Raw genomic sequence first — 21,475 nt, 5'->3', positions numbered from 1 at the left:
TCACAGGAGCCAGAATCGCTCACCTTGTTAAATTGCCTTTTAAAGGAATAACTCTAACAAGGAGTTGTCAGAGAGTAATCAAGGGAACCCAGGTTATAGCGGTAATCAAAAGAATGTAATCCAGGGACGAAGACCAGACATGGAAAACAGACATACACAACAAAGAACATAAAGTAACTAAAACCATACATACAAAGTAACAAAATTTCAGACAATTTTGACTCCATTTGATTCATTGGACACATTTGTAAGCCTTACAATAAGGATCATTTCAGCAATTGAAAGCTATTGGCTAAACCTAACAGATTTGGAGAGGTATGCAAAAATCTGCTGACCCCATTGTTTTATTTTTTAGAAACAGCAATCATGTTTCTTCAGCGATCAAAAATCTGTCACTTCACTAAGGATACCCTATAAAACAAAAATGTCAACTTTCATTGAATTCTATAAAGTAGTTTCTGAGGAGAAAATTTTTTAAAATAGTATTAAAAACAGGGAAAAAAACGTCAAAAAAGGGCAATAACTTTAACATGGGTCAACAGATTTTCACCAAATTTTGACCACAGATAGATCTCATCATACTGAACATTTTTACCCCACGTCAGAATTCGGCTAAACATAACGGTATTGGAGATAAATTTATTCTATTTTTAGCAACGGCGGCCATGTTTTTCGACGGATCAAAAATCCCCACGTCAATTCTATGCAGGATACCCCAAGGAACATTCATAATAAGTTTGGTTCAAATTGGTCAAATAGTTTCAGAGGAGAAGAGTTTTGAAAAATTGTTAACGACGACGACGGACGCCAAGTGGTGGCAATAGCTCACCTGGCCTTCGGCCAGGTGAGCTAAAAAGGAATTTTGTTGTTTTCAATGCACTCGTAACCATGGAACCCATTAATGCAGTCATGATTTTTTTTATACTTAAAGTAGTTTAAAAACTTCGTGATAATAAAACACCCAACTGTATATTTCACTAATGTACAATCCTTGCTATAATGGTTTCCAAAAATAGCCATATTTTTCATTTTCAAAACCGTTTTATTTGATTTTCATTCAAAACACTACAAAATTGCAGCTGTAGATATGTGTATGCTTTCAAAAGTGGTTACAACGGTCATTGTACAAGGAAGGGAATATGATGTGTTATTTTATTTTTTTTTTAATTTTTGTAAATTCTAAGAGTAAAATGGTAACCATGGTAACTTAATACAAGTTTTTTTTAACAGGGCATTTCATTAATACGTTTATTCATTTCAAAGAAGCGGGTTCAACCAGCAATTGTAAAAGGATTCAAATGAACACACACTAACCAAGATTTTAAATTTCATGGTCAAAATTTCTCATTTCAAGATCATATAAAAGGCAAACATCATAATTTCTGATTTAATGAAAATGAATTTTTCTCGTGACCTTGACTTTTATTTTGCACCGTGAAATATATATTGTTTAGTCTTTATTGTTATATCCTGTCCATTTCGAATTCCAAACATTTATATCTTGATGGAAATGAAATAGTTGTTTAATTTGAAGATCGGAAGTTCGGGGTATAGATAACATCCAAAAATCCATATTTCGCTTTTATGCCACGGTCGCCATATTAAAGGTAGTTTTTCTCAAAACGCTTGTATAATTTTCTTATATATTATAGACTAGAGTTATGAAGTTAATGTTTTGTAACATTTAATGGAATTTTTCATCTGAGTGCAGTTTTTTTTGTAGTTCCAAATTTTAGATTTATTTAAATAAAAACGCAATTAAAAATGACCCTTTTTAAAGGCACTTCTAGACTCTATTTGACTAAGAATTATTAAGCAGTATTACAACTATGAAGAATAAATGTATATGATATCAAAATATAGGTGTTAATAAATGCAGGAAATAGTTATCAAATGATTCCAATGGAAACAGAACTATTGAAAAGGACATGGAATGATCTTTCTACCTGTAGAGTGGAATTTCTTTGATAGTTACCATGGCGACGGGGTTACAAAAATATTTTTTTTATTATTGTTCTCCATGTTTACATAGTGTTCTCCCATTTTAAATTTTTTTTTTGTCCTTACAGGCAGCTGTATTTCAGCAGTGGTATTGTATAAATACCGAAAGCCACTCCATGTTGAATGAGGATATTTGAATCCCCCGAAATTAGGCTATGGGGTATAAAAAGTGGTAAAAACCATCCTTTTAAGCACTTATAATAGAAGTTATTTGACATTTTAACGGATTTTGAGAAGACATCTACCGAGCCATCTTATATTTTTATTTATAGCTAACGGTGTTTTTTCTGTCATATGCAAACTATACACACCTCAATCACCGAGGAACAGTATGTTTAAACCCCTAGCTTAATTGGCAAATTACTTAGTTCTTTTGTAGCATTACTTTTTGTAAGAAACTCGTTAACTGTTAACCAGAGGTCACTGTTTATGCTTTCTGTGTCTGTTTTAATTAGTTTTTTACAAACTTTTCGTTACTTGGTGTTTCTGTTCTACTTATTTCATATAATCGTTCAAGACTATCGAGGTGTAAATACCACTTTCGAATTTTTAGACTTGATACACTTGCACCATCTATGATCTATCGATTTCCCAATTTATTTAAAAGCCACCTTCACAAAGTTTACAAAAACACTGTTCAATGAGTGCATGACTATAAGTCTATATTTCTCATATTGCTTATGGCATGTGCCATCCTTTGTGGCATCTGTTCAGCAATGTCATGATAATTATCGGCAGGTGCTTTTAGAAGTTGTTCGATATTTTTTATATTGTCCGAGGCCGTCAGTCCGAGATCGTCAAGCACATTGCATAAATAGTCAATATCCGTAATTAACTGTTTAGTTGCGTGTGTTGATAGCTCGTGTATTTTGATAATCTCGTCGGCGTAATAATGCATAGTGCCCCTTGCGATAGATTCTAGCCACAAATCGGCAGTATGCTCTGGCACGTCGGTATCATCTGTGTACGGTAACCGTCCGTGCTTCAATGCAACTAAAACTGCAGGACTGTCCTGCATTGTAAACGGTTCCAAATGTTGTGGCAATGTCATCATATATTGACCTATTTTTGTTATGTATTCTTGTGGCGAAAGGCTGAAGGTCGGGAGATCAGAGGTCATTGCTCCCCCCGCGCTTTTCGATGTCCATACTTCCATTGTTGCGAGATCAACCAAATAACGTTTTAATGGCGCAAAAACTATTGCAAATGCAAATTTATGAACTTCTTCGCTAAGTTTACAAAAGTCTTTCTTTACTTCTGTTACAGTGGAAGGTGTATCACCACGTTCCAAATCAATAACAAACTGCTCTAAATCGTCCAATGCGACCTTTCCACTCAGCAACAAGGACGCGTGAGACTGTAAAGACGAACAGGTCCCCCAAAACCTATGTCTACTAATTTCCTTCTCCGGTGTCATAGGAACGACGTATTTACCGATGGAATGTAGTATGCTACTGATAATAACTGTGTCTAGGTCATCCAAATGCATGATTAATTCCCCACATGTTTGGATGACTCGTAACGATTGCTGGAAATTTGCCCATTCTTCGTCTTCGTCTGATCTCTGTGAAGTTTTCGTCTTTTCCTTAATGTTAGTCAGCACACGCCTGAATTCTCTGCAGTATGACTGGAAATACGTTTTCAAAGATTCTATCAGGAAACAATACCCCGTGCCATTCGTCAACTGCTGGCATCGCTCATCCGCTTCCTTAGCAACGGAAAAAAGCTTGCTTACGGATCCTGCAAGCAGCTGAACAGTCTCGAAAACATCTTCGTGGTCTAAACGGATATTGTTGAGAGCTTTCGCCAAGAAGCTGTCTTCTAGGTGCTTGTACTCGGAAATGTAAGATCGGTAAGGCTCGTATATTGTCATCAGCATTTTCTCGATGCTTCCAAAATGTTTCGTATTTTCCGGGTCCAAAACAGTATCAACGGCTTGCTCAATGCTGTGCGAAAATCTGTCTGTTATTTGCTTTACTTCTATAAGAGTCGTCAAAGAATCCCGGTTCTTAAGGTAAGACTCGAAACAAGAATCTAACGGCGGATCTAGGGATGATAAAGTTTCTGTGATTAAATCGCAGACAATGGACAAAGGATCGGTAAAAACTTGTTGGCACCATTTCATCTGAGAATGATACACCGAAAGCAGCTGGTCGTAATATTCGGTTAGCCATTCTTTGAGTGAAGCATCAGCTTTCGTCTGAATCAAGCCCTTCCAGCTTGCCAGTAGGTCAGTTTTATGACATTTGTGATAATACTTGTAGAGCTGCGGTAATCGGTCGATGTCTGAAAACATCTTTGTATAGTTTCGCGCTGCGTCAATTGACTGGTTGTTGAATGCCGATACAAGTTGCGGACTCAACATAGCTTCTAAACGATTTTTCAGTTTCTCTAAATGCTGACATCTATCAACATAGTCTGGCGTGTCAACGAGCATCTGTAAACAATTTTGCATGCGAGCAAGCTTCGATGTTATGGCGTCGACATCCTGGGATAAAAAAACCTCTTCGACGTCGGTGCTTAATGTCGTCCAATTGTCAGCTTCCTGTAATGCTTCTGCTGCTGACGTCATCCGTGACTTAATCACATCGAGCTTCAACAGCATCTGCATCGACTGGGCTGAAAAAGACAAAATATATTTAACCAAGGATTTTATAGTCATTTTATACGCCATAAATATATATATTGGTAGCAAGTCTGTGCACATATGATGCACAATATTTTAATAATATCATTGAAGCTGTGCATAAATTATATTTTTACCAGACTGAATATTTCCTTCATGTACTCTATCCTTGAAATTATTTATCAAATTAATTTGGCATTTAACATCCATGAATAAACCATACAGATGGTACATTTTTACAGATTGAAGTACCGAAGTATATTTTTCGGAGCCAGGCGGATCCAGGTGTTAAGATTGGAAAATTATGTTACTATAATAATTTCATGCAAAATTATGACAAAAAAAATGATAAAATAATGTTTTCAGCTCCCAGGTGACCGTCTATGGTAAAGATTCTGTTTGAGGGTGAAGTGTTAGCCAAATCCCTGGCCGTCTAAATAATTATAGACGGTTACAGGAGCTTATAACATTTTTGTATGATTTTGCATATTATGAGAAAATAAAATAATCTTTGTATCGAACTATTATTTCCTGGAAGTTTTTTTGTAAATCATTCGGTGGTCACCAGGTTAAAGTATATTTTTTGTCTTGGCTTCCAGGTCAAAATATCAAAATGTACACACGGGTGGCGTGGTCACGCAATTCAGGTCATATTGTTTGACAGCGCACACTTAGCGTGCGTCGTTTCATTTATTGAGCTATATTCACACTGTAGGAACGGAAGTGCACAGTTGTGCTGTATATCGCACAAATTTGTTTGCAACATGTATATTTCGTACTGTCATGTCAGTTTTGAGTAGATACTTTCGAAATCACAAAACTGAAATTCATTCTGGATTCGTGTACGCTTCAAAAATACGAATAATACTAAAATAAATAACATCTAAATAATAATGACCTTTCAAATTGAATGTTTACTTAGAAAAATATCGAAATGCATCATTCACATTTTGATTTACGATTGTAAGATGTAAAAACAACTGACAAAATAATAAATTATGCCACTTTACCATTTTCCATAAAACGTTTTTTTTTGTATCTATCAGTTTTGTAATTATTCCTCTTAATTTAAACCAATATTTACTGGTGAACACTCTCTGGTTTTAAGTATGAACTTCACTCCCACACCCCTCTTTTCATGACTGTACGCTGTATATTTTGACTACTGTACACTGTATATTTTGATTTAATAGACAAAAATTATCATATAAACCGACTTTTTGGATAATTGAAAATTGGCAAGTGCTTTAAAATCTCTTTAGTTGCTATTCAGTTTTAAACACATGCAACCAATTCAAGTATAACTGTATGTTGAAAATAAAAAAGATTGCTGAATATTTGTCAGGTGTATCATACATGTACGCGTGTGCTTATTTTGGCGTAGGAAATAAGACAGGGAGTGTGTATTAGAGGGAGAAGTCACTTGTAATAACCTATAGAGAACACTGCCATTCCTTTTGGCTGTTTATTAGCCCCAGTAAACAGTTAATCATTGTGTCTTTCCGTTTACTACCATATGAATCTACTACCAATTTAAAGATGAAAAAACTTCTTTAAAATGATGTACCAGCAAAATAAACATGTAATTAAAGAAGGGGATTAAGGGTAAATACCTGTAATTATCATTATAAATTGTGGGGTGGGGTGGGATCAGGAACTTAATACACACTTCACGTTGACATACTCCCAAACAGTTAGAGTGGGGAAACGCTCTCGGACCCACCTGGGGTCTGGGAGTAGGCCAGAGCGTCAACAGAGCAGCCCACCCGCTAGTAGGATATACTCGAGTTCTTCGGTCAGGTATCCTGAAGGCTGGGCTTCCATACCTCCAACTACTAGCACATATATCTACTAACACAATCCCTGTAAGGGGCAGTCATGCAAGATCTGCAAGGATAGTCAAGAGTGTATAAACCACCAATCGGGTTTTTATAATACACACTCCCTGGGGGATGCACACATAAATTTATAGTAACATATTATTTAAGTAGAAATTACACATACATGTAAATGAAAAGGTGTATGTATGAATATTTATTTTTTTTTTCTATTTCAAGATAAAAAAATCTGTGTTATTTTCACTCTAATGGTTAAAATAAATACCCTGTAGTCAAAAACTTTATTAATTTCAAAACTAATATCATTTATAATCGTAATTATTTCCTCAAATAAATAAGCATTTCTACATCAAAACAACTGACTCTAACTACAGTATACTGAATACAAAATAATCACACTTACACTACAGTTCACCCTATTACAGTTGGGTCACAGGGCTTGCTCCAACTATCAAATATGGAGCCCTACTAGCATATAACCTACAAAAGGTAATACCAGAGTTGGGGTGTCTCGCTTTGACTCATTTTAAAAAAAAATAATTTAAAACTGAATATATCACTATTTACTGCTCAGCAATCACTTGACACAATGATCTGAACATTCATCCTCCATATTTCTAGCCCCGTGCAGGTCCGGGTGTCAAAAGAATAGGCCTGCAGCAGCGCTAAGCTTGTCGTAAAAGGCGACTAAATAGTGCTCAGAAAACTAGCCAGGGGCTAGGCACTCTGCCCACAGAGCAACTGGGATGTGTGCCCCAGGTGGTGGAATGGGGTACCCCTGGTGTGTTACATGCTGGGGTTGTCAGGCTATAATACGGAAAACCTGACCACGAACCATAGTGGTGCACCGTGTTGGGAAAGATGCCACGTTCCTCACGTTTAAAAAACCCAGCTGTGGTGTTCGATAGTAGGAACCTTTGTGCTCCGCCACAGGAGGCTAAATTGACCAACCCTACCCATCCCTCCCTTTTATCTTTTGGCAAACAAAATTTTTCGACCCAATTATCCTTGTGTTCCATTCGTTTTTTTTTCATTTCATCATCATCATTTCATGTTCATTTTATCATCCATTTCATGTTCATCACCTGAATATAGCTGAAATATTGCTGCTCAGGCATTAAACCCCAACAATCAATCAATCAATCAATCCATATTTCTTAAATTACTTTGACCATATTTGATAGTGGGAGCAAGCCCCTGTGGTTTGGTATTCTTGTAAACTTTAAAGTTTTAAAACCTAAAGGCAATGTCAAGAAAGCAGAGTCAGCATATACATGTATGCATGTTGTTCTGAATTCTCTAATCAAAGATATATATGCTAAAGGAAAAAGAAACTTTTGTGTACTTTTGTTGATTTTGAAAAAGCCTTTGATGTGTAATTTCCCAAACTTTTTATCATTTCATATGCAGGTGACATTTCCTCAGTATTTTCATCATGATTTAGTCATTATCAACTTGTCAATTTTATAACATATATAATTAAAATCCTGAATAATTTTCCCTAGTACGCATAAGTCAAATGTAAATCTTATCAGCTGTTCGTTTAACCAGTATAAAGATTGGGGCACAGTTATTTTTATACATTATAGATCATTATATATATAAATGTACTGTTAGGCGTGACCTGTTTCTAGTTGTAAATATAAAGGCCCTGGTTATGAGATTGAATCTTTTTTTTTATTTCCCCTAGTAGATGAATTCTTTTATAACATCTCATCCCATTTTGCTTCGGTCCATTCCGTATTGTTTTGGCTCATTTGGTTTGGTTTGTTTTTCTTCGTTCCCTGTCAGCAATGTTAAGTTGAAATTATTTTCACATTGATCAATGAGTGTTGTTTTCAGTTTTAACTAACCTGTGTCATGCTCAACCTTCTGTATGTCATGCTTTACTGATTTCATCTGTTCTTGGAGTAAGGACGTTTCCTGTTTAATAGCATCAAGTTCCCGCATAACCCTGGGCAGATTCTGAATAGCTTGTTGACTTGCATCCTCAATAACATTGTTGACTTCTTGGATAAACATTTGTAACTTCATAACCAGTGTTGTTGCATATTGGTCTTTGGAAACATTTGGCTCCTTCTGAGTTCTAAATGCACTATTTACCCATTCTTTAACATCGAAATTATCGTCAAGGAACTTCGAGTAGTCCATGTTGACGTGCCCAGATAATTTTTACTTGCAGAAATTTCTCATACGCCGCATAAAATTGGGAACCGAAGACGGAATTCACGGAATAAGGTGAAGGTCACACAAAAGTAAACCCAGAACGCCATGGGGCGAGAGAATATATAATTTTTCTCTAAAACCGATAATGACAACTGTATCTACTAATGGTATTTTAGACTATTGATATGAACATTTATAATAGCACTGGTCGTTTTACACACCACTGCAGAAAGGTGACCTTCATTTATAATCACGGCACAGTCACAGGTACTAGCTACGCAATCGCAGCTCAGAAGGTCCTTGGTCTGCAAAAAAAGTACCTTAAGAGCTACGGTTCCACAGCTTCACAGGCACTTTTTGCTTCTATCAATTACCGATTACAATAATCTTTCATCGTCATCATCATTAATAAGGTGAAAAATTATACAAAAAAACAAACTAGAATTGGAGCAAGGATAGTAGAATTCAAGTCATAATGGCACTTGTTTAAAATGGCATCTGTGAAGTTAAAATGGCACTCATCATAAATGTATGTTTTATCATTTAATAAATATAAAATTAATCTTCTGATATATATGGTATTCTTCTTGGTATTTTTTGGAAATTTTTATTTTGGATAATTAAAGTCTTTTTGCAAGACATATCATGTATTAATTGTGATAAAAAATGTTTTATGATTTCACCTGAATAAATTTCATTTTGTCCTTTCATTTACAATATTTTGTTCACATACTTATTATTTTCATTGAATTATTTATAAATAAAAATGGGAAAATATATTGCACAATAAAAATACTTTTTGAAATTAAATGAATACCAAATAATAATAATAAGGTGTGAAATTTATCACAAATAAAAATTAGAATAAAATACAGAAGTAAATATCACATTTATTTCTTTGTAAATAATCTCATAAAACTTATAAGTTTTACAAAAGTTACGTGAATATCAGGACATATCAAGATGGTAATTGAAGTAGTGAAATAATCTAATTAAATATTTATAATAATGCCTGTATCACCTATTAAATAAACAAAGCAATAAATCATAGGTAATTAGCAAAGCCATAAACCATAATCCAATTCCTAAACTAATTTACTTAATGAATTTGCAATCAAAACTTGAATAATATTTCGTTTTCTTAAAGAAATATATATGAAAATTCATCATATAATCATATTACAGCAGGAACATCAATTAATTAAAAAATATTTTACAAAAAATACAATAATAAACCAAGTGCCATTTTAACTAGCACCTGGATAGTAGACAGGATTGGAATCTCACACTTTTCATTGTATGTTACATGGCGAGATTTAATCATGCTTGTCACTTATATTTTGAAGTGTCTTATAATTGTTTGTTTATATTCTCAATATATTGGAATAAAGCAAGGATGGTTTTAGGAATAATTTCTTGTACCAATCAATACTTCAGTAATAGAAAAATGTCAACTTCAAGTAAAAATGCGGGACCTCAAGGGAGTTTGAAATTGAAATTAGCACCATAGCCTTCACTCACAAAATGTCACCATTTTGAAGTATAGTTTAGTCTGTTAAAAAACTCGATAAATGCAGATGAACTACATGATTTTCAAAAAAATTGTAATAAACACCAATAAATGAACAAAACTAGCTTAAAGTCAATATTTGGGACCATGAAGGAGGAGTTCAAATCTTTCAAATTAGTTTTGCTGTAGATAAACAAGCGGTCTTAGCGTATGTTTAAACACACGATACATGAGCAATCATAGCATACGTTTAAATGCATGCTAGACAAATGATGAAAAATAATTAAAAAAATATTAATGAAGAAAGATGAAATAAAAATTAGAATTAATGAAAATGCAAAAAAATAACAGTTGAATGAAGGAAATTATGAATGTACAAAGTAAACGAGTGCTTCTTTCCTGCATTTAAAGGAACACTCTGAGCTACTAGTATGTGTTTACATGAATACTTCTATGGTGCGTTTAAACAAATACAAAACTTCGGTATGATCAGATAATGTTTTACAAAGTTACATTTTATTGGCCCTGCCCTACTGTGAAAATACTTTAATTCATGTATACCAATTTTCATAAATTAGGGAAGAAACATGCTTTCATGGATTCTTGACTTTGTGGTTTTAAGATTTCAGTGTACACATCAATGGAAATCTCCATTTTGTTGGGAACCAAATTTTGTGGTTTGGCCTACCCATGAAAACCACAAAAAAAACTGGTATCCCACGAACAATAGTACTTCCACAGTATGTTTTCCATGAAATTTTTAATGTTCAGTCTTGTTTTGAGAGTGAGTTGTAGTTACTGGTAGAAATATACGAACATGTAGATAAGTTTCTTTTTAAGGTTGCATTTCATTTTCTGTTTATTTTTTATGTGGTTTCAATGTTAGTTAATTATTAAATAACATCTCTTACATATTTAGGAATTTTAATACCAATAATGGATGGGCATTTGGGTATTTTTAACAAAAAGAAATATATGTCCTAGTTATTTTCTAACTCAGTTATGAAAGGTATGGATTTTAATGCATGATTGGTGGCCATTACAGTATATACATTTGTATGTGAATCATGCAATTCTTTTGACCTGCTCAGCCAACATAGTAACTTATCTTTATTTTTAAATGATTTCAGGTCTGCATACCTTAGTAGATCCTGTTGCAGAGGATTTCAGTGTTGTTGTACTGCTAAATGACTTCATCAGCCATGTCCTTGAAACATTCCAGAAAAGTCAAGGTGAACATAACCATGGAAACAAAAAATTTCTATGCCACACCTTAGATTTTTTGACCTACTTGCAATATTACTATTCACGAAATGCTGGAAACAACTGTTTGATCTCAGACATTTTGTCTCAATTGAGGCAGCTACTTGTCCTGGTCTCTGAATCTTTGTATGTCAGCACAGTTTCCTGCATATGTCTTGATGCCACAGAAAATACTATAACAGTACCTAAAAAGACCAGAAATCAACTTCGAGAACTTTCTTCCAGAATGAACAATGTCACTCACACTATTGTCACTCTTCAGAACTCAACAAGAGCTTTTTTGAAGTTTACCAAAACGAGGTTCCTCAACATGTCTGAAGAAGACCATCTAGGTGACATGACAAAAAGGTCAAAGGAGATCATTGATCAGTTGGAAGGATGCCAAGTTCTACTGGCTGCTGCATGTTTTGTAGTGAAAGAGAGGGTTCAGTCAGAGAGAATGTTTTATAACACATCCTCATTAGCTATTGGTGCTGTATGTGTAGGTATGTATGTTTTATAACACATTTTCATTAGCTATTGGTGCTGTATGTGTAGGTATGTATGTTTTATAACATTTTCATTAGCTATTGGTGCTGTATGTGTAGGTATGTATGTTTTATAACACATTTTCATTAGCTATTGGTGCTGTATGTGTAGGTATGTATGTTTTATAACACATTTTCATTAGCTATTGGTGCTGTATGTGTAGGTATGTATGTTTTATAACATTTTCATTAGCTATTGGTGCTGTATGTGTAGGTATGTATGTTTTATAACATTTTCATTAGCTATTGGTGCTGTATGTGTAGGTATGTATGTTTTATAACATTTTCATTAGCTATTGGTGCTGTATGTGTAGGTATGAATGTTTTATAACACATCTTTGTTGGCTATTGGTGCTGTATGTGTAGGTATGTATGTTTTATAACATTTTCATTAGCTATTGGTGCTGTATGTGTAGGTATGAATGTTTTATAACATTTTCATTAGCTATTGGTGCTGTATGTGTAGGTATGTATGTTTTATAACACATTTTCATTAGCTATTGGTGCTGTATGTGTAGGTATGTATGTTTTATAACATTTTCATTAGCTATTGGTGCTGTATGTGTAGGTATGTATGTTTTATAACACATTTTCATTAGCTATTGGTGCTGTATGTGTAGGTATGTATGTTTTATAACACATTTTCATTAGCTATTGGTGCTGTATGTGTAGGTATGTATGTTTTATAACACATTTTCATTAGCTATTGGTGCTGTATGTGTAGGTATGTATGTTTTATAACATTTTCATTAGCTATTGGTGCTGTATGTGTAGGTATGTATGTTTTATAACACATTTTCATTAGCTATTGGTGCTGTATGTGTAGGTATGTATGTTTTATAACATTTTCATTAGCTATTGGTGCTGTATGTGTAGGTATGTATGTTTTATAACACATTTTCATTAGCTATTGGTGCTGTATGTGTAGGTATGTATGTTTTATAACATTTTCATTAGCAATTGGTGCTGTATGTGTAGGTATGTATGTTTTATAACACATTTTCATTAGCTATTGGTGCTGTATGTGTAGGTATGTATGTTTTATAACATTTTCATTAGCTATTGGTGCTGTATGTGTAGGTATGTATGTTTTATAACACATTTTCATTAGCTATTGGTGCTGTATATGTAGGTATGTATGTTTTATAACACATCCTCATTAGCTATTGGTGCTGTATGTGTAGGTATGTATGTTTTATAACATTTTCATTAGCTATTGGTGCTGTATGTGTAGGTATGTATGTTTTATAACACATTTTCATTAGCTATTGGTGCTGTATGTGTAGGTATGTATGTTTTATAACATTTTCATTAGCTATTGGTGCTGTATGTGTAGGTATGTATGTTTTATAACATTTTCATTAGCTATTGGTGCTGTATGTGTAGGTATGAATGTTTTATAACACATTTTCATTAGCTATTGGTGCTGTATGTGTAGGTATGTATGTTTTATAACACATTTTCATTAGCTATTGGTGCTGTATGTGTAGGTATGTATGTTTTATAACACATTTTCATTAGCTATTGGTGCTGTATGTGTAGGTATGAATGTTTTATAACACATTTTCATTAGCTATTTGTGCTGTATGTGTAGGTATGAATGTTTTATAACACATCTTTGTTGGCTATTGGTGAAGTATTTGTAGGCTTGAATGTTTTATAACACCCCCTTATTGGCTATTGGTGTAGTATGTGTAGGTATGAATGTTTTATAACATTTTCATTAGCTATTGGTGCTGTATGTGTAGGTATGTATGTTTTATAACATTTTCATTAGCTATTGGTGCTGTATGTGTAGGTATGTATGTTTTATAACACATTTTCATTAGCTATTGGTGCTGTATGTGTAGGTATGTATGTTTTATAACACATTTTCATTAGCTATTGGTGCTGTATGTGTAGGTATGTATGTTTTATAACATTTTCATTAGCTATTTGTGCTGTATGTGTAGGTATGTATGTTTTATAACACATCTTTGTTGGCTATTGGTGAAGTATTTGTAGGCTTGAATGTTTTATAACACCCCCTTATTGGCTATTGGTGTAGTATGTGTAGGTATGAATGTTTTACAATGCATCCTTGCTGGCTATTGGTGCAGTATGTGTAGGTCTGTATGTTTTATAACACATCTTTTGTTGGCAATTGGTGCTGTGTGTGTAGGTTTGTATGTTTTATAACACATTCTTGCTGGCTATTGGTACAGTATGTGTAGGTTTGTATGTTTTATAACACATCCTTGTTGTCTATTGGTGCAGTATGTGTATGCTTGTATGTTTTATAATACATCCTTGCTGGCCATTGGTGCAGTATGTGTAGGTTTGTATGTTTTATGACACATCTACCTTTGCAATTGGTGCTGTATGTAGGTTTTTATGCTTAAGGAAATATTGAAATAGATGTGTTTTTTTTTTTTTTGTTTTTTGTTACCGAAAGTTACCTGAATATAGTTTCTTTTACCCAGCAGAAATATTTCAGATTCAATTTGACCAGATTAATGCTACTGTAATTCACTAAACTCACTGCTTGCCTCAGATATTTTGGCTACCAGATGTTCATTATCCCTATTAGAATAGAAAAAAAATCAAAATAAAACCATGATAACAAAAAAATGAACATTTTCCAAACAGTTCAGTAATTGGTATAATTAATTGAAATGGCTTGTCGTCATCGGCTCCATTAAATTTAGTTTATTTATGTTAATTTGTATAAAACTTATCCAATCTTTTGGAAATTTTAACACATTGTTCCAAGGAGCATGGTGGAAAGCCCTATAGTTGTAGTTAAAGCCCTGAGGTTTTGGCCTCAGAAATAAGAGACTAAAAGGGAGAATGGATATTATAAAAAAATTGATAGGAAAAGTTTATTGTTTTGTTCCTTATGAAAATCCCTGCCTGTGTGTTTAAATCAGATTTCAGATATCTTAATTGTTTTTGAGTTATAAGGGGTCTGTTAAAGGGGCCACACACCAAAAAATGACTTTTTGATTATTGGTTTGATTTCGAAAATTTATTGTTGGATTCCATATGAAAAGCCTTGGCTGTGGTTTTTAATCAGATTTCAGATATCTCTTACAGTTTTTTTTAGTTTTAAGGTGCCAAAGGGGCAACACCAAAAAAAATTGACTTTCTAATATTTTGTCCACTCTTGCCCCAAGTGAACAGAGTTTGACATGCTGCAAAGCTCTTTATTCTTAAATAAGTATTAGGTAGCTTTTGCTTGAAAATATTGTAACACAATCTGCTGCGATGTTGCCACATGGAGAATTTCTACTGGCACTTGTTTAAAGTACTACTTTATTTTGAACTTTCTTTATTTCAGGGAGACTTGCTTGGCAGTTATTCAGTGGAGTAAGTTCTGAAGAGTTGCTTGCTACAGGTATATGGGCTGGTGGTATTGGTGTATCCAGCATTGTCCTACAGATTCCTCGTCGAAGAATGTCTGATGTTCTCAATCGTCTGGAGTTCTGTGAGAAGGAGTATGAACGGAGGAAGAATATTTCGAAAAATTGGAAATTATCGAGTGAATGGTCATATTCAAGGCTTGTTAGCTTACCTTCTCCTGTCAATGGTAAAAGGTTTAGCTTAAATTAGAGGGATTATGTACACATCTGTCAGCATGAGTTTTAATTTCTCCCATTCTAAACTTCTGATTAAAAATGTATGTGACTTTAACTACCAGGTAATACTACGGAGATTAAATTTCTGTAGAAATTTTCCCACCATGTAACATTTCCAAGTTTTCTACAGATGTCATAGGAGAAACCAATTCTCTTTCAGCCTATTATTTCTCTACTTTGGTAAATGAAGATTTTATTATGCTCACTAAAGCTCACATGTTGATAATTTTAATTTTACTAACTCAAGTGGAAAAATAATTTCAACCACTGATAACTGAAGAAGAATCTATATTTCTCCACTTCATGGTGGTGATGGAGTTAAGTGGAATCACAGTGTCTCCACACAACACAAGGGAGTCACCATTTGAAAATATGTCTTCATTTTGCAAACATAATAATTCTATTAGTTTATTATATATAGAAGAAAGAATTGAAAAAAGTGAAGTTAGAATAATTTACCATGATTTATTATTATTGTTGAGACACTGTGGAGAACTACCAGCAGAACCATCATTTTTCTAGAGTGGAAAAATTAATGTTCATGCTGACTGAAATGAATGTGTAATTTTACTATCGTAAATAGTTTACAGTATTTCTGTTATAATTGAAGACAACTGTATAATAAAATTGGACTAGAAATTAAAAAGACTATATTTTATTTTAAGATTTGTTTGAAGTGGAATTTTTTGCCTTTTGTTAGTGTGTTCATTTCAGATTTTTTAAAATATTGTTTGGTAAGTTGATTTAAAAACAAAACATGATTGTTTCCTTCATTGTACATTGCAGTTGATGTTTTTATTTTACTTCTGAATTGTTTTGTTGTTGCATTTGCTATTTTCAAACATTAGGTGTAATCAGGTTATGCAAGTTAACGATTAGAGATGAGCTTTTAACCAGAAAAAAAATCAGTATAAATGTCTTATCACAAACAAATGTTACCATTGTAAAAAGGCTTTATGCCCTTTTTTCTACTTTTTATACATTAAAGTGAAGATTTGTGCAAATCCTCATCAGTTTTGCAGAAGTCTCAATTTAAGATAGGTAGCTCTTGAAACTTGGTAAGAAGTAGTTTTAATGCACTCTAACATTTATACTGAAAAAAATGAGACATTTTTACTTAAAGCTGCACTAGCTGTCAAATTTGTTCAGTTTTGATTCTACTGATAGGTAGCTCTTGAAACTTGGTAAGAAGTAGTTTTAATGCACTCTAACATTTATACTGAAAAAATGAGACATTTTTACTTAAAGCTGCACTAGCTGTCAAATTTGTTCAGTTTTGATTCTACTGAATTTTGCTGATTCAATGAAATAAGTTTGTAGTAATGCAATTGAAGCAATAAATGTTGATAATACCTGCAGAATATTGTGAAAACAAAGTTTTTCTAATCAGAGAAGATCGATTGCTCTGATCTAATTATTTTTCGTCATTACTTCCGAAGATTGCCGATGGGACATTCACCTGGGTTAAAAATACTTTAACATTGGTAAAAAATAACAGTAACGACTACACAGGTAAGCACGTGTCTTCTTTTCATTTCATTTCATCTATTTCTTGATTAGTTTTCATATAAATAATGACCATATTTGAGCCACATTATTTTACAACACGTAATTTTCAAAAGGATCTTTGTGTTATATGCAAACATTTTCTTATATGGCTTGAGTCCGTCAGTCTTCCTTGCCGTTGAATAACCACTTTTTCTTTGCAATCAGATTTGTTATTAAAGAAGTGACCCTTACAGCATATGCATGGATTAAGGTCACCAAAAGTCACATGCATACAAATTTATCTAGGTTGATTTTTTCCAAGACAATAAATATATAGACAAATATTTCATGTATTTAATGCATTTTATTTGTGGATATCAGTTGAAATTATACAGGAAAAGTACAATTTAGTAGAAATAATTCAAAGTTAAGGTATATTTCAGCAGAAACAAAAATTTTCGAAAATGACAGCTAATGCAGCTTTAAGCTAATCTATTTTATACATGGTGCCAATCCTTGTCTTTGTCATTTTTTTTTCTCAGGGTTAGAATTTTATTAGGAATTTCTATTTGGTCTAAAAATCTGCATTTAAAGTTTTTTGCATGAAGTATAAAATATTCCTTGTATATGTACACTGAAACATTAACGTTGGTTGTGTATGTGAGAAAAAAACTTTATTGTTTAATATGTGATTTAGTTTATAATTGTTGGGACTTTTAGTTGTGTATTTTTTGTCTTGTTTGTGCCATAAGTGTTGTTTATTCAGTCAAGAACTATTTATTTGTCTATCTACCTGTTGTCTTAGCCTGATTTGTGAATTGCTAATTTTAAGATACAAAAGGAAACTTAAATTTTTGTTTCACCAAAAAATATTTTTCATTCTGTAAAATTAGTTACCCTGACTGTCCAAAATGGTTAGTCGTTTTTAGAACTTGTCTTACTTAAAATTCGTTTCTTGAAATTTAACAAAAATTAAATTAAATCTCCCCTATGTTAATAAAATACACTAGATATTTTAAAATTTATGTTATGGATAAACAAATGTTATAATAGAATGTGTTGGCAAAATAGAATTATCTCCCATTAAAAGAAAATGATGTTGCATTTCATTGACTTTTTCCTGCCACTAGAAGAAAAAGTATATAAAATGATTGTTGAATTTCAATTCTTTAGAGCATTCTTAAAGAACTGTTAAAAATAAGACTATAATGTTTTCCCCATAAATCAGGCTTTGCATGAATTTTAGGTGGACAGACCAGCTATGGCCAAACTACAGGAATGAAATATGTTGGATTGCTTTCTTAAACCACATTTTTTTACTATGTAGGCAAATTTTGAATTATGTTTTGTTAATTTTAAAATGTTTTCTTTTTCTGAAGTCCTAAACCAATTTTGCTGAATAGATTAATTCAATGAATCAAAAAGGCAATATAAATATTTGGGTCACTTGGAGAAAAGTATAGTTGTACTTGTAATTTTATTTTGGGACTTCAGTGAAATATTGGAAGTCTTATAAAAATTAATTCAAGTACATGTTAGTGCTCCCTCCAGTTTGAGAGGGTGCAGATCCCTGTCCCTTTTGTTGGTCTTTACTAGCACCCTTTGTTTTTATATGACCACAAAAATTTTTTCAGTCCTATCAACCAGTCATTGTCGTTGTTGTCAGTTGTTGTCAGTTGTTGTATATCAACTTCGCATTATTTTCCCTATAGAACTAATTTTTTGTTTCTGGTCTGATTATTGTCAAATTCCTCGTGAAAATCCCTTCCTGGATATTTCAATCAAATGTAGATATCTTTCACAGTTTATGAGTTAAAAGGGTCCAAAGAGTCCAAGCCCCAAAAAATCATTATTTTTATTTGTGGCGTGATTTTGATTTTTTAAAAATTCTTCATGAAATTCCCTGCTTGCAATACTCATTCCAATTTCAGATATATATTACGGTTTCTGAGATATTAAGGGCCAAAGAGGACCATGCCCAAAATAAATTTTTTAAAACTTTTTCATTTTTGGTCCAATGTGGAATTTTTTTGATTACTTGATTAAATTTAAAATTTTGTACTATATTCTGTCAAAACCAGTTGTGTCCAAAATGAACTGTACGTCCTAAGTGTGTCAAAAATTAGCATTGTGTCCACCGTTGCCTCAAGTGAACAGAATCCAACATGCTGTGGTTGTATTATGCTGTGCTCTGTGAAGCTCTTTATTATGCCTATTTTCCTTGAATACCTTAATGCTTGTATGATGTGCCTACGAATTTGACCCCAATACACCAGAGTGCCCTTTTTGGCCAGGATTACCCTGCCCTTTTCAAAAGGTGCATGGAATACTACATGTACTTAGAATGGAAATGAAGTTTCCTTATATGATACAATGTATTTCAGCTTTAATGTACAATACCACAGACTTTTAGAGATATTTATGTATATTTTATTATTCAGGAAGGCATATATTTATAAATTTGTTGTCTGTTATATAGTTACATATCTGTATTATATACTCTTTGTTAACCAAGACTAAAGATATGATGGATATTGTTAAACTTTACTATTTTTATTTCTTCTGATTATATGTCATTAATTTCATCTTTTTCTTGTTTCAAATTAATAATGATTATAAATGTATTTGTAGAAGTATCTAATATATTCATGATGATTTACTCGTATAATAATTTTTTTTGGTAAGCATTTCACAATTTTAGATGGTCTTTTTCTATCTTCTATCTAGCTTCACTTGCATAAATATTTTGTTTTATTCCAACAGATTTCATACTACCTTAAAATCTACGCATTGATTGGAATAAAAATGTTCTGTCAATTTTTCTATTTTCAATATTCTCACTATTAATTTGTCAATTTTTTACTGAATTGTTTTCAGCATATTTTCTTTGCATAGTGAAGTGCATTTCAGTACTAGCTATAGCCCTGGCCATTTTTATAAAGAAATTCTGTATACATTTATATACATATTTTTGTATTGTTTCATTTTCTTTCAGTCTTGGAATAGTCTTGTTGATTATTTTTGTTACTAATATTATAGTGTTATTCATAGTGCAATTTTAGAGAGATTTGAAAGATAAGTTAGTTAGTTGTTTAAATTGATTGATCATAAATTCTAAAGACATGTAATATGTTTATTGTATTTTGTTTTTGTAGAACAGGCTAACTTCCAATTAACATTAGATGGTATGATATCAGTTTTTCTTAGTTAAAATTGGGAATAAGTACTTTCATGACCGTCAGAAATTGTGAGACCAGTTTCTGTAGAATTGCAGTGTATGACATCTTTTTTCAATATCATGTCCTATGGCAAAAAAAAACAATAATAGTCTTGTTTCCAGCTACCAACAAGGAAAAGATAGAGTAGGTAGGTAGGAAAATTATTTTATTTTTCAAAAAAACATTTTTATGAGTTAATGGGAAACAATCTAGATTTTAACAGTGTTTGAGCCAAAATGACCATAAAATGTATAGGGTAGGCAGAAAAAACTAGGGTAGGTAGGGTAACAGGAAACAGACATATTATTTTTTTGCCTAAGTTTTGATTAATAATTGGTTGTAGACTGGATTTGTGATTCAGGTATATACCTCAGAATGGAGTGCGAAGTTGCAATATTGAATTTTGCATTGCCTTATGTATTTTTTATTGTACGTCACAACAGATTTGAAAGCCAAAATTCCATTTAAGGTAATTTTCATTTGGGAAATTCCAGTTGATTTCTATATTTACCAATTTGCATTTTACTTCTTCTCTTTGAGGAGCTGCTAGTCTTTACAGCTAATAATCATGGCCTCTCTAAACCAGAAAGAGGCACAACTTGTTTTCAGATATTTTGAACACTATCACCTTAATGTGTCTACCATATAGGTTTCAATGCTGACCATATTTATGTCAAATTCCTTTTTAGCGAAAATGCCAGCTGAAACAACCAGTCTACCATAAATTCCTGTTAAGCGAAAATGCCAGCTGAAACAACCATAGTCCTTGCTTCACAAGTTGTGAACTTCATTTAAAAATTCAATTTCTGTTTTAATCTTGAAAAAAAGCTTTATGTCCATGCATTGAGAAGTTTTGTTTTAAAAGTGTTTATACATGTATTTGAAAACAAAGAAGGAAATAAAATGAGATATAATTTTGTAATATAAAAACTCACCCCCTCCAATTTTTTTTCTGGCCGGGAACAAATTTTACAATGGATAAAGCTCATTAAAGAGGTATTGATAGTAAAAAATCACAAGTTTCCCGTTCTAATTAATTTTCATAAAACCTTGTATTTAACTTTGATTAGTCTTAGTTAAATGTAATATATTTATTTTGTTTCAGATTTTGGTTGTGTTTTATATTTTTGTGATATTTTATTTCAATGTGTGTTTATGTCAATAAGTATTATTTGTTGATACATGGGTTATGTTTACTTGGAATAAATTTTTTGAATGTTA

General features: G+C 32.6%; 2 protein-coding genes across 3 annotated transcripts; one reads left to right on the top strand and one right to left on the bottom strand.

The window, feature by feature from the left end:
- Positions 1-2,575: 2,575 nt before the first annotated feature.
- LOC148601913 (conserved oligomeric Golgi complex subunit 7-like) lies at positions 2,576-8,683 on the bottom strand. The gene is made up of 2 exons (XM_088554557.1): positions 8,319-8,683; positions 2,576-4,620 (listed from the first exon to the last, which is right to left on the bottom strand). The coding sequence occupies exons 1-2, from the start codon at positions 8,614-8,616 to the stop codon at positions 2,654-2,656; spliced, it is 2,265 nt and encodes a 754-aa protein (XP_088410683.1). The 5' UTR covers positions 8,617-8,683; the 3' UTR covers positions 2,576-2,653.
- Positions 8,679-21,475, top strand: LOC148601912 (uncharacterized). Of its 2 annotated transcripts, none has more exons than XM_088554559.1 (3): positions 8,679-8,798; positions 11,272-11,889; positions 15,251-21,475. In XM_088554559.1, exons 1-3 carry the CDS (start codon positions 8,777-8,779, stop codon positions 15,520-15,522), a joined length of 912 nt encoding a protein of 303 aa, XP_088410685.1. In that variant the 5' UTR covers positions 8,679-8,776; the 3' UTR covers positions 15,523-21,475. The 2 variants fall into 2 exon arrangements, with proteins under 2 accessions (XP_088410685.1, XP_088410684.1); XM_088554558.1 differs by having other exon boundaries at positions 8,686-8,898.

This window comes from Perna viridis, chromosome 12 (assembly GCF_037379345.1).
Source record: "Perna viridis isolate PV_CMFRI_1.1 ecotype Kerala chromosome 12, ASM3737934v1, whole genome shotgun sequence".
Classification (NCBI taxonomy): Eukaryota; Metazoa; Mollusca; class Bivalvia; order Mytilida; family Mytilidae; genus Perna; species Perna viridis.
The sequence above is the reverse complement of the archived record's forward strand: the minus strand, read 5'-3'. Positions and strand labels throughout refer to the sequence as shown.